This window comes from Centruroides vittatus, unplaced genomic scaffold (assembly GCF_030686945.1).
Source record: "Centruroides vittatus isolate TY-2023 unplaced genomic scaffold, ASM3068694v2 contig_1824, whole genome shotgun sequence".
Lineage (NCBI taxonomy): Eukaryota > Metazoa > Arthropoda > Arachnida > Scorpiones > Buthidae > Centruroides > Centruroides vittatus.
The window spans coordinates 3,162,238-3,180,276 of record NW_027121123.1 but is presented as its reverse complement, the minus strand read 5'-3'; the positions used below and the strand labels follow the sequence as shown (position 1 = coordinate 3,180,276).

At 32.7% G+C, this 18,039-nt stretch overlaps 2 protein-coding genes across 3 annotated transcripts; both read left to right on the top strand.

The window, feature by feature from the left end:
- The first annotated feature begins 923 nt into the window (after nucleotides 1-923).
- LOC136969917 (BTB/POZ domain-containing protein 2-like) lies at nucleotides 924-6,755 on the top strand. Of its 2 annotated transcripts, XM_067264228.1 has the most exons (3): nucleotides 924-1,045; nucleotides 3,861-4,070; nucleotides 5,516-6,755. In XM_067264228.1, the coding sequence occupies exons 1-3, from the start codon at nucleotides 957-959 to the stop codon at nucleotides 6,612-6,614; spliced, it is 1,398 nt and encodes a 465-aa protein (XP_067120329.1). In that variant the 5' UTR covers nucleotides 924-956; the 3' UTR covers nucleotides 6,615-6,755. The 2 variants fall into 2 exon arrangements, with proteins under 2 accessions (XP_067120329.1, XP_067120330.1); XM_067264229.1 differs by lacking the exon at nucleotides 3,861-4,070.
- A 7,538-nt stretch (nucleotides 6,756-14,293) lies between these two features.
- LOC136969916 (uncharacterized) lies at nucleotides 14,294-16,265 on the top strand. Its single transcript, XM_067264226.1, has 2 exons — nucleotides 14,294-14,520; nucleotides 14,814-16,265. Exons 1-2 carry the CDS (start codon nucleotides 14,334-14,336, stop codon nucleotides 15,995-15,997), a joined length of 1,371 nt encoding a protein of 456 aa, XP_067120327.1. The 5' UTR covers nucleotides 14,294-14,333; the 3' UTR covers nucleotides 15,998-16,265.
- The last annotated feature ends 1,774 nt before the right edge of the window (nucleotides 16,266-18,039 follow it).

The window sequence follows — 18,039 nt, the reverse complement described above, 5'->3', positions numbered from 1 at the left end:
ACGGTAAGAGGTGAAACTATTGTTAAACCGCTCGATGATATCAGCGCTCTCTAGTAACGGTTATGTAGACTCGCTCATTGCCAGGTTATACCACCGAACGTTTTGGCTACATTAAAAAATAACTTATTTACATAAGAAGTTTGTTTTTTTTTACTAGCGGGATGTTTTATCTTTATTAATTGTATGTTTGCAACTCATGGAAACCGATTAAATCCACATTTCAACGAAGAAGAAAGGTAAACGGATTCTGATCATATAGCAATTACTATTGATTGTTGTATATATATTTGGGGTCAATTTGGGTTTTTTTTCCTAAAATACCTAGTAATATTGTCGCGTCACTGCGTGTGCAATGAGATATTTGAGAGGAGAGTGTAGAGTGACGAGCAGGGAATGAGGATATTGCGGAAGAATGTGGCACGAGAGAGAAAGGTGAGCGAGTCTGCTTTATGGTGATTGGGTCGAGATAATGAATGAAGAGATTATATTTGGCAAGAGTGAAAGAAAAACAACACAGGAGCATGATCATGTACACGAGCATTTGAAGTAGAGAATGATTATAAGCATGAAATATGTGAAAAACTGTGCTAGGAAAAATATGAAACATGCAGAGACAGTAGTGTCTGGAGGAATCTAATAAATGAAGAAATGTGTACGTGTGATTTCTCTTGCCTGCTTCATTCCTCTTATGGGATATGAAGCAGGCAATGATAGTATGTATGTATGTAAATTTATCATATGACTTCCGCACAAAATATATATTATTGAATTAATATAAAATATTACCTTATGTAATAATTCTATTTATTTTCAAAAGCTCAAATTTAGTAAATTAATTATTTACGTCATAAATATTTTGCATTCTTTTCTTTACGTGTATTGCGTTTTTTCAAACAATTACAAAATATTTTAATTATATTGTTGACTCGAAACACAATAATATCTTAAACAATAGAATGTCTGCTTCAACATTTCAGTCAAACGACAGTTGCCAAATTGAATGTCTCGGGAACATCAAAATGGCATCCCTATCTGCACAAGAAATGTAAGAAAATTTCTATTCTTTTTAAAAATATTTTATAATATTTTTATGTACAGTATCTTGACAGCGCATTCGATTGTTTACACCTGAAAAACACATCTAAAAACAGTAATCATCGATTAAAAATAGAGCTCCTTTAAATGTCATTACTCTTCTAATGCGTATTTTTTTCTATTATTCTGAAACTTATTTAAATTTAAAGATTAAAGGTGTTATTTTGACATTATAAATAAAAACAAACCATTAAATAACTAAATTTTACCAACCAGCGGCACCCACAAACAATAGAAAAGTTTATCTTATACTATGCAAGAAACTTCAAATTCTGATTTAACGTCAGATCAATGCTCCTACAGATTTCAGCAAAAGACATACGAAAAAAAGATAAAATAAAGGAAAAAAACTGACAAAATTTGAAAGAATGCAGATTAATTAATTAACTAATTGACAGAGGCAATTCAGGCTATGCGTAATGAACAGAATAAGGTATCAACTAGGGTTTCCCAAACGGAATCCCGGTTGTTTTTTTAATCCGGGAAATCCCGCAAATTTCTTAAAAATTCACTTTTTTCTTATTTTTTGTTAAGGTTGAGGAAATTTTGCAAATAGAAAGTATAACTAACTCAAACTATCAGAATACATTTTTATTTATTAATTTTAAACCTAGTTATTGGTTTTTTTAATTTTTCCTCGTTATGGCGCGTCACAAATAGTCAATAATCAATACGTAGCTTATTTGTGGCAGGACTCTCAAAATTCTTTACCAGTAATATCTGGAATAATTGTGCTTATGCTGTCTTAATTTTTAACCATGCCCAGTAGCTTCAATAACTGCGTAACGCCAAATTGTGCAAATTGGGCAAGGATACAAACGAGTACGAAGTCTGCAAGTATGAAGTTTTTCTTCATAACCTAATTATTAAAGACAAACGAACTGTCGAATTATTGGGCTATGATGTTTCTATTAAAGCAGTCGAGGTAGACAATCAAGAATACTAAAGAACAAAAGAAGTATACAATCTCAAAAATGAACTAAAAATCTTCCAGCTACAGGTGAAAAACCACAACTGTCTTCTCTTAAATGCATTAAACACGATTCCAATCGCATCAATTGAATCGGAAAATGCATTCTCGGTAGCAAGACTTTACATTACTAAAATAAGAATTAGATTGAGTGATCGGAGTATTGACCATCTTTGCTTTTTAAAATCTTATAAAAATTTAAAATATTTTGTATTATATTTTATTTAAAAAAACAAAAATTACCTTTTAAGTTAGAAGTTTGATCTGTTTTTTTTTAAATTTTCATCTCAATTCAAAGCATTTTTTTTGTTGTTGTTGTATGCAGTTTCCAGCAAACTTTAATAAACTTTTTCTATTTGTGAAAATTTCTACGTAATTCAAAGGTAATTTTTAATATATATCTTACACAGCATTATTAATATGATTTTGGAGGTTGCAGAACGTATTAAATTACTTTAAAAAATAAAAAATAATTATATCATTTGATTTCATGATATTTTTGTATATCTTAAAAATAATTTATTTTGCCCTCGGATTTCCCGGGATCCCGGGAAACAGTTCACTTTTATCCCGGAATCCCGGCACAAGCAAAACACCGGAAAATGAGAAACCCTAGTATTAACGAACCAGAGCTTCGCTACTTTAACCTGAGTAAGGCGGAACAAATTTGTTATTTTGATGGTGAGAATCCACAGTCAGGACAAAGTTACTGAAGAGTTTAACAGGATGCATCGTCCCTCACAACATAGCCATCTTAATACAACGTGTTAAGCTCTTCAATAACCTCACGCTGAATGCGGGTCATCACCACCAAATAACTCGAATTCGTTCTTCTACCTGGAGCCATGCTTTACCTGGAAAACAATAAAAAAGAACTACATAACTTCTATGGTTCGAAGAGTAATGGAACATCTTATATAAACTATAAACTTTTTATATTATTAACTTATATTATAATAAATATTTTAAATAAATATAGATATAAATATAATAACTGTTATAAAATGGCAAAAAGCTTGTTTATTAATAATTTTGACAAATAACAAAAAGCTTGATTTTAAGGGTAGAGATGAGTTTTATAAAATAAATAAATAAATAAATAAAATGTAAATGCTAATCACGAGAAAAATCTTCATTATGTCCGATCCTACTCGGGATATGACACACGACCCTTTTTCTATCTCTCTACCTCCTCGACCTTAGACTTCTAAAATTTAACAGCATCAATGCCTCTAATACACGAACCTCCCAGCAAAATTTCAGAAATTTTCGACGAGAGGCACAGGTGTAAGTTCCTAAGTGGGTGAATAAAATCGTGTCCACCCACAATGACATCCATACCTAAAGAAAACACTCCCGAATTCTTTTGTTTCTCGATGTTTCTAGGTCCCCTGAGTCCAAAAGTGTAAAAATTTTGAGCAGTCATTTCTGACCAATCGCCATACTTTCTGTTATACACAACAGCAAAGAAAGTAAAAAATCGCCGGTCCCTGATGATGGTATCATCTAACTGTTGTTTATCATCATATTCTGCTGGAATAAATTAACTTTCTGAAGGGAATCTCTGATAATTTTACAAGTCTAACATAAGATGGAACCCGTGACAAAATAAAATAGATGATAATAATGACACATAAAGTTTTAAATTTAATTAGCTTAAATACAGTTAGCTGTAAATCGTTCAGCAGTGATATTTAGTACAGATGTACTGTACATGTTTCATCTTAGTATATATTTTCTGATTATTAATGTTTTTGTTTTATATATGATATATGTATATATATATTTGCAACAGATTTAGCTCTTCCATTTCACCGGAAATGTTATCAGATGTCACAAAGGACGTCGACGTCATAGTGGGAGGAAGAACTTTTGTCGTAAGGAAATACATTCTTTTGGATCTCAGTACTCACTTCGACGAATTGCTTTGTAGTAAACAATCCAAAACGCCTTTGGTAATATCTCTTTCTGACGTCGAACCAGTAGTCTTCTCTTTAATTTTAAGGTAAAACACAATTTTTTATAAGTTAAAAAGTTATAAAATAAGTTTAAAAACTTTAGTTTACGGGTCTGTTGGATCCTGGATCGAGTTCTGGTGAACGACTCCTCAGAAATTTTCTACGGTCAGATATATCAATACTTGCCCCTCACCAACAATAGGCTGTATCCATTGTGGCCTGACAGAATCTGCGATGATTATTGAAAAAAAGGGAACCCTTTTCTTTTAGCAAGCCGCTTATGGGTTCGGCCATGTCTAAAATGAGGCGTCTGGTACAGTAAGGGAGGGACCTGACATATCCATATGCCAGGCGAATTTTTCCGAAAAATTTTTGGGGTATTTTGATCTGATCTCAGGTTCTCTGAACGGCAGGCTAATATTTCAACCGCTCGGCCATCTGACCTTATGGGTAACGACATAAACGAATTGTTCAAATAAATATAAGGAACGTACGAGTTTTTTGTGTGCTTTCTTTGTAATCTTAAATTTTTTGCAAAAATGGAAAAAATTTCAAATATATTATAACATTTATAATTTGCTTGTATAAGGTAACGCGATACGTGGACGATGCCTCTCGGGAGAGCTTTTTAAGGGAAACTGGCCCCTATTTAGATGTTACAAATATGTGAAAAATCTGGAAAAATCTACGTGGTCAACCTGTTAAACAGGCGCGAACTCATCACTAACTACATGTGTTCAGTTGTTTTAACCAGTCGACCACTGATGGGCCCTATTATAACAGTATCATATAATTTTATAATATATGTTCTATATAAATGGTGTTCTACTTCGGAAATTTTCTATCGCTTAGGTAGGTTAAAGAACAGGGTTCCATTCTCATTCTTATAAGATTATAATGTTCATCAGTTTCTGCAGTATCAAATTTAAACACTTGTAATTAGTATTTTAGCTGCGTATTTACATTAACATTTATGAGGATTATACGATTAGAGTTATAAGAATGACGAGGATAAGTCCGCGTGGATAAGAAGCCCGTAACCTCGTAAAGTGGCTTGAATACTTTCGGATAAACAAGCCATGACACAATTCGTTTCAAATGAAACGTGTTAAGCCATTGGCTTGTTTATGTAACTGCTTATCTAATGGAAGCCAGTGACTTAACGTTGGCTGCCATTGACTTGCTTTGGCTGACTATACCACGTACGAATGCTTCTCTTTTACTCAAGCTGAACTCATGTATTAGATTCTATGCACGAAAGTGAACTTTATTTTGAATCTTCGTGTACTAATGCCTTCAAGTGCCCTACAAGTAAAAATCAAGAGAGGCGCTAACCTGCGACTAACTCCAAAGTTCAGTGGTATGTTATCCATTCGGTTACTGATGGGCTCTAATTGATCCGTATGTGAAAGTCTTAAAATAAAATATATAATTTTTATTACTGTAGACTGCACTTACACCAAATTAAGATAATTTTGGTTTATCGTTACAGACTTTATCACCAATCCAAAATGCCAAAGACAACAGTCAAAAACTCCACCAAAATTCCATCATTGAAAATAGCCATGGCCATGCGAAAAGCATCGAAGATTTATCGGTTCGACAATATCTCTAAAATATTGGATAATTATATCATTAATTACATTAATACCGAAAACGTGTTTAAAATTTTCGAAGACGCACTTAACGATTCGTACACCAATATAATAAATTATTGTAAACAGTTCATACAAAACGATGCAAATTACCTTTTACAGGCATCCCATTTTCAGTATCTGACATTCGAAATGGTAGAAACAATTTCTCAATTAAAATTAAAATTATATTCCGAAGTAACATTATTCGAAGCCCTATTTGAATGGTCTAAAGAAGAATGCAAAAGAAGCAATGTAGAAACAAACGCAAAAAACATACGCCATATCATAAACCCTTTACTTCCTCATGTGAAATTTTTGTCAATGTCGGAGAAAGAATTCCGTGAAGGCCCGGCTCAATCTGCTATTTTTACAAAAGAAGAAATCTTTCAAATACTAGAGAAGATCAAAAATCCAAAAAGTTCTTCGGATCTTCCCAGTTGGTGCAGTGAAGAAAGCAGATTAAACTTGCCTTATCATGTTTGCATCATCGATTGCAATCGAAAAAAGTACGAAGCGAAACAAACAGCGTATTTGGGCTTTTGTCTTACTCTCCAGAAAGAGGAAATTTGGTTTTGTGGCATGGAAATATGTCTTCGCAGTTCTTATCATCTACTGAAGCGTAACCAATGCTTCTCTATTTGGATAATTGTGGAGTCTACAAAACAAGTAATTCTCGCGTATGGTGAAGTAGTAACTTACAGGGATGATGGAAACTGCAGAATAATGTTAACTGTTCCAAAATTTTTGGCGGCAGAAGATTCATACGTAGTGACAATGCATGCTCATGAACCACTTAACACTAGTCCATTCGTAACCTGTTTGGTTGACAACAAAGAATATAATCAAAGTAGCAATGGTGCTAAATTTATTTTTCACCAGATTCCTCCGTATTACGGAAAAGATATCCAAAGTATTCACGTTCACGAAATTCTCTTCAAATTTCAAATAATGTGATTATTTCTAAAGAAAATTTATGAGGACATTAATACTTCTTTTCGTTCATAAAAATTTATCAAAATTCTCATTCAAATAATCAAATCAATGAAAATTACACGCTGATAATCAAACAATTAATTATTAAACATAATTATTGCAATAAAATATTCATGCTTAAATAATTATTTTGAATAATTAAATAAAAATAAATTATTGTTTAAAAATATTTATCAACGAGTTGCATAACCTTCCCGGCTCCTCCCGGTTTCATAATGCCTTAATGACGTAATGGGGTTATTTTTTGTACCAATAATTGTGTTAATTATAAAATATTCAAATAATTCAAAAGAAATTGGCTTTATGTTTACATCTTGCATTTTATTATTCTTTATTCATATATAATAAAACTGCTGAAAAGTTCTACAATTACGTATATTATTTTTTTAAATTACGTTCATTTATGATTGGTATATGGCAACGCGAAACGTTAGCGATCTGCCTCTGAGGAAATCTTTCATGGAAAACGGGTTTCTATTTAGGTGCTACTGACACGGGACCCATCTGCCGAGGGGGATACCCTTGGGAGGTCTTACATGGAAAACTGGTCCTATTTAGGGGACACTAACGTAAAGAAAACCCGGAAAACTTCTCTGGTAGTGCGAGTCACGAACCTACGACCCACTACCAATATTCTGTGATTTTATCCACTCGGTCTCTGAAAGACATCGGTTTACAGAATCGCGAGTGCTTCAAAAATTCCACCTATTTGTCGGATTTATTCAGAAAAGGCTCAGTTTTTAATCTAAGCTTTTCTTACTCAGTGTGGTATGTACGGTACTATCTACCAGTAACGTGCCGTCCGTGGAAGCTGCGGATGCGCCGCTTCCCTTGTATTTCCTAAAATATAAATACGTATTTTTCGATTATTTTCATATTTTAATGCACTTTGAATTACTTAAAATTAATATTTTATTATAACTGCATTATGTATTTTATTACAAACTTTTATACACGTGAAAATCCACGATAAGATTGCTATTGTATATTCGAATACAAATTCGTGTATGCATATTCCCAATGAAACCGCTGTATTGTCGAATACGGGACAGCTTCCCACGGCAAAAATATCTGAATGGTGTAAAGCAGCCAGATTACAGGCATTGGCTCATGCGCTTTACAGAGCACCAACTTAGCTGGATGGTGTTCACACCAAAATATCGTATAACTCTTCCAATGATTCCTTCCATTGACTCGTAGATAGCTATTTGACTAAGTGCATTGTTTTAAGATTTAAAAAGTAGAGAATATTCAATGTTATGTTTATGTACGTTTCTTTACAAAACTATATTTAATTATAACTTTCTTTTAAGTATAATTATATTGATTGATTTTCAGACATAAATTTTTTAAAATTTTTATCATTTTTAGATGTTAATAATTTTACATATTATTAAAAAAAAACAGTTTTCCGAAGCGAGTATTAATTCTCTAAATTAATAAATTTGGCTGCTTTATACGATTCAGATATTTTCGCTGTAGAAGCTGTCCGGTATTTATTTAAATTACGTAGTAGTAATTCATGTTCAGACTATATTGGCAAGTCACCCGTAGACATAAAAATATTATAATTAATGACAATCTGAACAAAAATGTACTAAAAGAATTATATGATTTAATATCATAAATTTTTACGGTACCATTTACGAGTGCATCTTTTGACAGCAGTTTTTCAACCAGGAAGCGAATTCATACATTTACAAAGGGAATCAGTCAGTGGCAACATTTTTAGATTTTTTGACTCGGGGAGCCTTGAAACGTCGAGAAATGCATAAATATTCGGGTTTTCTTTGTAAGTGTGGATTGTATTCCTCTGCTGTTTCTTGCCTGTGTTGGTGAGCTATTTTCTGAATCTACTTTTGTGTTTCTTGGGCTCTATTGAGTGTTTTTGACAAGACTACGTCTTGTCAAAAACACTCAATAGTTCAACACTCAAATTGTTTTTGACAAGACTACGTCTTGTCAAAAACAATTTGAGACAAGACTACGTCTTGTCAAAAACACTCAATAGAGCCCAAGGAACAACACTCAAAAACGCTCATACATTGTTATATCTAAGTAATTAAATTTACCAAATATTTCTTTCTCATAGGTAAACTTGATATATTGATTAATTTCAGGAAGATTGTTAACGAACTGGTACGACAAATATTTAGAGAACAGATATCAAGTAAAGAAAAAGCAAAAAATCAATATTTATGTCTTTTTTCCGTACATTAAGGATATTTTTGAAAAATATTAAAAAATTTTTTGTGAAAATACAATTAAATTGGGTCTGTCCCCCAAAAACAGGTTATTTGGACTGATAAGGACTGAACCTTATAAGGATAAAGAGCTATTGGAAGAAGGAGTGATCTATAAACGTCAGTGTACATGTGGAATACCGAATTATTATGTTGGAGAAACGAAGAGGAAACTGAAAGTGAGAATGTCGGAACACCTCGCTGCAGTGCGGCTTAAAGTTAATACATCTCCAGTATTTTTACATCGTCACGTGAATAATTGCCATGTTGATATTAATAATATAAAAATCTTAATAGTTAGCCATTTTGCTTTTTTCCAGTACGTTAAGATTTTGAAAAATATTAAGAATTTTTTGAAAATCAATGTATGTTTCCAAATAACAGGTTATGGACTGTAAGGACTGAACCGTATAGGATAAAGAGCTATTGGAAGAAGGAGTGATCATAACGTAGTTTACATGTGGAATACCGTATTATTATGTTGGAGAAACGATAGAGGAAACTGATAAGTGAGAATGTGGAACACCTCTGCAGTGGGCTTAAAGTAATACATTAGATTAACGTCACGTGAATAATTACATGTTGATATTAATAATATAAAAATCGTTAACTTGTTAGCCCTTTTGCTTTTTTATACCAGTCCACGTTCCGTTTTGAGTAAATGGATTAGTGACTTGGAATTTTTTAGCCTTCAGAAGTCAGAGAGCATAGGATAATGATTTTTCCGTGTGCTAGTTAATAGTACAATTGGGTAAAGGTTTACAGCTTTGTGAAACTTCTTTTTCGAGTTTATGCCGTTAAAATGAATAAATAAAAATAAAATTAAAAAATTTGTCGGTTTTGTTTACACGTTTATTGGACCTTATTGGAAGTTGCCATGGGCCGCGGGTTGAACAACCCCTGTTTTAGATCCTTTGGGGGCTACGATAGGGTTGCCAACTGAAAAAAAGTAGCTAAAAGCAAACAAAAAACTGTCTAAAAATAGCTTAAAAAATTTTCAAAATTCTCTACAAAAATAGCTAAAGGTAGGTTTTTATTTTTTGTTTAAGTAATCTATTTTTAACTTTATTTAAAAAGACCATTCGTCGCTAAATTCCATTACTCCTTCAATTTCTTCATTGTGTTCAAAAGATGGTCCTGCTTCAAACTGTAAATGTTGATATGATTTTAAAGTGCCTATTTTTCGAATGACATTTGCTGGCAATTCATAATCTTTTCAAACCATATCTAATCGTTAATATGCTACTGAGTGAAATAATATTCAATCTATTCCACAGTTTGGTCTTAACAATATTCATCTGGCTAAATAAACGCTCTACTTCTGCATTTGAGTGAGGTAATAAAAGAATTTTTAAAACAAAATTGACTAAGTCTTGAAAGGGATTTTCTCTGGCAGCATCTCGGTATTGAGCTACCTCCATCCACAGGTTTATCGTGCTGGAAGTTTCTTTCCACTGGACTGTATGGATTTTCCTCCATTGAATGTCAATGCGAGTTAATACTGCATCATCGGTGAAAAACATTTTCGCAAGGTTTATTGTATCACTTTTAACTGGGTTGAGACAATGTCAATACTTAGTGAAGTCATTGTTTTCAACATTGATATATTGTCAGGTAACCTTTGCCGAAGTTGTTTTATTAGAGACAAAAGGAAGGCAATGCAGCGACTACGAATATTTTTCTTTTCTTTATCTAACAGTGCAGAATTGTTTATTTCAGTTTCAAACTGATAACCCAAATATGGATTGAGTGCTAAATGGTTTTCAATCATTACATCATTTGTTATTTTTGTTCCTGGAATAACAATCTTAGAACAACAAGATTCTATTAAATTTAGCAAGTCCTGTAGCAACTTCGTAGGATCATTATTCTCACAAGTCAGATTCAAATATTTTATTTAATGTCTGAACTTCATCAAGTACAGGTTTAAGAAATAAAACAAATAAGAAATTTCTTTGATCATCAAACATTGAGAACAAAATTTCTGCCGTATAACATCTTTCGTTTGTTCTGGCCAAATTAAAATTTGCCTTTAAATCATTCCATTGTTTCAAATTTCTATCAATAGCGGTCTGAATTGACATCCAACCAGTGGCGTAGCGTGGGTGCCAGCCACCCACGGTGGCTGGCACCCACGCTACGGTGAAATTTACCCAAAGTGAAATTTTGCTCCCTCTTAAATAAAATACGGGGAATCCCTACAATTCAGTACAGACGGTGTTGTCAGTCGCTACAATGAGCAAGATGTCATTATTATACATTCATTTAAAGATAGGGGAATCTCCAGTTTCGTCATAGAATAAGTAATGAAAAATTCCGTGCTCATTTCAATCGGTCCGAATCGTAGGTGCGACAGAAATATGAAATGAAATGGTTCAAATTTTTACAAGATATTATTATTTATTGTGAAAAAATGCTGACCCCTAAAAGTGTCGCCCGGTGCGGGCCTCCCCTACCGCCCCCACTACGCTACGCTACTGCATCCAACGAGTCTCACTACTTTGTACTAATTTCAATGGTTTATTTCTATCATTCATCAAAGAATAGAGTTCCTTGTATTTGGATTGTTTAATCGCAGAATGAGAAAACCGATTAAATGTTTCTTTAATAAGAAATTCTATATTTCTTGGAAGGCCCTTTTTTGTAGCATTGGAAATAGCTAATTGTAATAAATGACAGAGGCAACGTACCAGAATCAAAGCAGGTACTTCGGCTTTGAGTTTAGCATATACACCATTATTGATTCCTATCATTACAGAAACGTTATCTGTTCCAATCGCAACGAGTTTATGCAAATCCAAGGCATTATTTCTCAAGGAAAATTTAATTGCTTCACAAATTACATCAGCATTGCACTGTTTAAGTGATACTAAATCTAAAAAAGTTGTATTTATGCATTTTTTAATTTGAGAGTAATATCTAATCACAATACCTAAAAGCTTGGAAATTGAAATGTCATTACTTTTGTCAATTAGTAAACTATAGTTGCTATCACCTATATCAACTATTAAATTTTCTTTAAAATGTGGTGCTAAAACATTTGAAATTATGGCTAAGCATTTTGTTCGTCCAAGAGTCAGATTATTACAACTTTTGCTATCTGAAAAATTTGTTGTACAGAATTTAGTTAGTTTGTCTACATGACTTATAGGACAACTTTCTGCTACAAAAAGCGCCATATTTCCCTCTGTTCTATGAACATCTGAACTTTTCATAAATGGAAGAATATTTGCACTCCGCTGAATACTAAACAAAGACTCGGCTTTTATATGTTTTTGAGTTTTCCTATGCTTTTCTAAATCACTTGCTTTTGCTATCAAAATGCAGTTACAATATTTACAGCGACATTTTGTATTTTCTCCTTCTGTTTCCTGCAATCAGTTTTTATACCTATCGTCACGTAGCCATTCTATTCAAAATTTTTGAGTGTATTTTCCTTTATTTCGCATTTTCACTGATATCAGGGTAATAAATAATAAATTGTAATACCAATAAATAATAGTAAATAATATTATCACAAAATGACACTATATTACAGCACTTGGTTACTCACGATGCGGGATAGGTAACTTATAAGGATTCCCAAATTTTGAATGTAACAACGATCACTATCAAACTTTAAGCAAATTGACAAACTATTTGAATTAGGATTGGATCTGCTACTGCTAATCGCGATGATAATGTCCATTAAGATCCGTCCCCTTTACAAATGTTTACCATATTTGGTCATGACAAAAAAACTTGAGCTCTGATTAGTGTTGCCACTTATTAAAAATAAGATTTGCGACTCATGCACATAATTATTGCACATTAGAGATAATATAAATGAAGAAATTTATTAAATTTCAATAGTTTTATGAAATTTTTTGATTTCGTGAAAAATCTCTAAAATGTAGCTAAATTTACTAAAAAAATTCTCTAGAAAAATCTCCATCGCTAAATTTCAAAAAAGGCGCTAACTAAAGCAAAAAACTCGTCAAATTTAGCGACTTTTTCCCTAAATTGGCAACACTAGACTACGGCCTTGCAGCATAAAAACTGCACGCCAACATCAAACATAGAGGGTACTGTAGCCATGTATGCCGTTTAGAAGAATTTTACCTTACTCTACTGTCTATGTCCTGTCCCTCCTTCTTCCCCCCCTTTCCCTTACCTCCTTTTCTGCCAACTAAACACTTTATATACGGTCGATGTCTTTCTTGTATGTATGTATGTATGGATGGATGGATGGATTTTACTGTGTTGGTATGCGAAATAAACGATTTTGTTCATACTTGGAAGCTTCACAATTGAAAAGTTTCAATTTGTATATTAAAGAGATTGATGCTATTAAATTTTGTACTTAAGGGTCGACAGGGTGGGGAGAGAAAAAGGAGTCGTGTGTTATTTCTCGGGTAAGTTCGGAATTATGACGATTTTACACGTTAGCATTTACAATTTTTTTTTTTTTTTTTTTTTACAAAACTCATCTCTACTTTCAAACTTAGTAATTATTATAAAATGTGATAAAGATTAATGTAAAATGTTTTTACAATAAAATACCGTATTATAACAGATGCTACCACAATTCTAAATTTGTTTGCCAACAAATTACGCAACTCGTTGCTGGATTATTTTATTCTTGATAGAAATTGTAAGAGTTCGTTACCAACAAATTTACAAACATTTTTTAACCGTAACGATTACAATCAGGGCCGGCCATCGGGGGGGGGGGTGCGGCGGATGCTACGCACCGGGGCCCCGCGATTGAGGGGGCCCCAACATTATCAAGAATGCAGTATTTTTAGTAATTTTTCTGAAGTAATTAATGTATTAGCAAGAACAAAATCACGCTTTAAATAAACATGCATTAATATATGTTCGTGTTTGTAAATTTTTTTATTTTAGAAAAACATTTGGGCCCAAATAGTTTCTTGCACCCGGGCCCCTTTATCGAGAAGGCCGGCCCTGATTACAATCCATAGCAACTGTAGTTTACAGTTTAAAAATGATTCAAATGTGTGAAACAAGAAGACAAAGGTTTAACAGGAATTTTCAAAATTTTCTTCAGTGAATTTATTAAAATTTTATTTCTGCTTTTCTAAATTTCAGGCACGTTCGTAGGTGCAAAACACACGAAGATATACAGAAATATTCTTAAAAGAAGTGTAATGTTAATTTTGAAGTGTGTAGACTTCATCAAACTTTTACACCACGTTATTGACTACACATTGTAAGGAATACTACAGTACATTCAAAGATTGAAAACACTCAATAAGCATTAATCAACCAAAAAACTTTCTGGCTATACACAATAGGGGAAAAAAGTGAAATTTACTCCGCACGCGGCGCTAGTATCGATGAGGTCGTAAACAGACTAAGCGATACGTTGTCGGTTGTAAAGTACCATTTGTTTTTTCTTTAAACGAAAATCTAATAAATATTTTAAGTTTCAAAAATGCCAAGTACGTGGTGCTGTGTACCACATTGTTCTAATAGTGGTGGTCACAAGTTTCCAAAAAATCCAGCATTGCGAAAGAAATGGATTCACGCCGTTAAAAGAGCAAATTGGAAACCAACTTCATCCAGTCTCGTGTGTAAAAATCACTTCACACCTGATCAGTATAAGGAAATTAATATCTTTGGTAAGCACATTATTTAAAGAATTATAATAACTGTACAATATTTTTTTCAAGCTATTAGCAATTAAGAAGCTTCAAACACCTCGCTTGAAAAATACTTGATGTTTACATCAAAAGTCTCTGTTTAGTTTTAATATCTAGGCGTGATAAGCCCTAACAGTAGAGGCTAGTTTTGAGCACTTACATAGCATTAATGCTAAGTTAACAAAGGATAAAAAATATATATAGTATCATGGATTTAATTGTTAATTCTTTATGCTAAATGAAAAATAAATAGATTTATTTTACTTTATTAGGAAACATCCCAGCAAAGAGACAACTGAAGGCTGATGCTGTACCAAATGTATTTCTTTGGTCTAAAAAAGAGGCACCTTCGGTTGCGAGCAGACGAGCAAGAAGAGAAAACCGTGAACGCAAAGTTCAAGATAATCATGATGCATGCTATATAATGGATACTGGTACATTAGAAATAGGAGGAGAAGTAATAATAGATGAGGAGGAGGAAAAGGCTACTTGTCTTATTGAAAATAATGTGGCAAGCACTATGGTCTGTGTAACTACACAGACCCATACTTTTGAAGTCCCAATGTCAGTTGAAAGATTTGAGTTTGACAACAATGCTATACATTACTATACTGGGTTAGAGAACTACAATTCTTTCAATTTTGTACTACAAAGTTTGGGACCAGCAGCATACAGCTTAAAATATTACAAGTTTCAGGTTGTAACACTTGCAGTGCCAAACCAGTTGTTCTTGACTTTAATAAAATTAAGATTGAATACAGCAAATTTTGAGTTGAGTAGGATGTTTAGTGTATCTGAAGAAACAGTACGAAACGTTTTCATTACTTGGATCAATTTCATGTATTTACAATGGCAAGAGTTGGATATATGGAGTGAAAGATCTCTTGTTGATACATACATGCCTAGAGATTTTAAAATGAAATTTCCAAATACTAGAGTTATCATTGATTCTCTAGAATGCAAAATAAGCAAACCAAAAAATCCTGTTGCACAGCAGGCTACATGGTCATCATATAAAAATGACAACACATTAAAAGCAGTTGTAGGTTGCACACCAGGTGGTCTAGTAAGTTTTGTTTCAGAAGCCTATGGTGGTTCTGCAAGTGATCGACAGATTGCAGAAAGGTCTTCACTGTGTAAAATAACAGAGGCAAAAGACTGTGTAATGGCTGATAGAGGTTTTAACATTCAGGACTTGCTAATTACTAAAGATGTTGTGGTAAATACACCCACTTTTATGAGAGGAAAAGCACAGCTGAGCAGCAGTTTGTTATCTCGAGACAGAAAAATATCTAGTAAAAGAATACATATTGAACGTATTATAGGAATGGCTCGTACATATAAGATTTTGAGGCAACACATGCATCCGACAGTAACCAAACTTGGCAGTGAAATTATATTTATATGTTTTATGTTATGCAATTTTAGACCATGCATTGTTGGCAGAGATGCTTAATTTGTTTCACTGTTAGTCTAGCTCTATTAATTCTGTATATAATGTTTTTTTCATTCTAGACCCTAGCCTAATTTAAGTTTTCCATTTATAGTATTTTTAAATTTTTGTCTGCTTATAAATTCTAAGATTAAGAATGTATACTAGCATACACAGTAAGGTCTTCATTATGGAACTTCAATTCAAAGTAATATAGTGGTTTTAAAATTTGTACTATAGTTGAATAAATGTTTGTAAATTTGTAAGCAAATAAAAAATTTTAATCTTTAAAACAAAATCTCTTTTTATTATTTAAAAAATTTACCATCTAGAAAAATTTTACATAAACTCAAATTGTAAAATAAAAATAACAATTAGCTCAATTATTTTATAAACTTAATGTTTATAGAACATCTTTTTTAAAAGAGCTGGCTTAAAATGCTCATGGAAAAACATAATTAGTGTTTCAGTCATGTCTGCAATAAATTTATCATCTCTTGGAATGATAAAAACTTTGAAGTCACTTTTTGTGTAAATAAACAGGTGAGCAACTTGTCTATTTGTCACTGCTAATTGACCTTGGATTTGATAAAAATAATCATGATTCCGTTTTAAAGTAATTTTGTCATCAGTACATTCCAAATATGGTACATTTTGCACATTCACAGGAAGTTTAAAACTGGAGTAAGGACATTTAACTTCTAATATTTTATCATCATCCACAAGCCCATCTGGACTTGCAGCTAAGAATGGGTATTTTGGATGAAGAAACATGCCACATTCTTTCACAGGAGTATTTTCAAAAGAAGAATATGCTTCAATTGCTTCTTTTTCATACCTTAAGCCATGAGAAATTGCCTTACTTTTTATTGGCCTACTTGACAGTAACGAGTCACACAATTTTAGTCTGTCTGCTGATTTTAATTTACAAACTTTTCCAAAGTTTGAAGATGTCAAACGCAACAAATGTTCCTTCTTCCAAACTGCACTTTTTCGTTGTAATCGGGTCTCTTTTTCCAAATGTTCTATGTACTCCCTACTTGCTTCAGTTACATGTAAAGCTTTTAAAAACATTTCGGACATTGTGCTTTTGCAATAATCATGATCTGACTCTAAAGCCCTCATGTTTGCTGGTTGCCTTAATTGTAATATCGGTATTGCACAACCACTTTGCATGTTCATTGCCAAATTAATAACAAAGTTTGTATAATCAGAGATTGAACTGCCAGATGGTCTGGGGTCAAATTTCATGTCTTCCAATCGTTTCCTTTTCATTCCTCTCTTCTTAAATAAATGAAATGGAAGCTCACTAGCCTTAATTGGGGAACCTTTATGTTGGCGGGTAGGCTGATGGAATGTTTGCAGAACCTGAGTGCATGTTTTGTGACACTTATAATTGCCTGTTCTTCCGTATTCTTCTATTGCCAATAGTGTTACACATACATGTTTGCAATATGCTTTAGGCCCTTTACCTGCTGTACATTCACATATTGCATTTTCTATATCCCCATCATCTGTAATTACTAAATCTGTATAATATGTGTTCCCCTTGGTTAATTCAGATTTTACATTACCTTTAAAATATGAAAATTTTTTTTCTTTTGTTCCTCTTATTGTTAATAAGAATTCATTAAAATACATCTGCACAGCAGACAGTGGCATTCTTTGATCTGACATCTCCATGTAGGCATCAATTGTATCTATAGTCAAAACTGGTATTTGTAAACTTGGAGAGAGATCCTTATATTCAGATGAATCAGGAAGTTTGAGTTCAGGAGAGCTATCACAGGATATAGAAAAATTATGAGTTTCCTGATTCCTCTCATATGCCAGTAACCTGAAAATTATTGTAAACAAGTTTAATAACTAGTTAACATATGATCACCAATATTTTATTTAGTTTTTTCTGTCTCATTGACAGGAAAGGCAAAAATTATTATTATATATTATATTCTTACCTTAATATATTACATATAATATAAAAATAAACAGTATAAGGTAACTGAACAGTATTGACAAGCACCTAAATATGGCATATATATATAGTGTATGCCAGATTTAGTAAA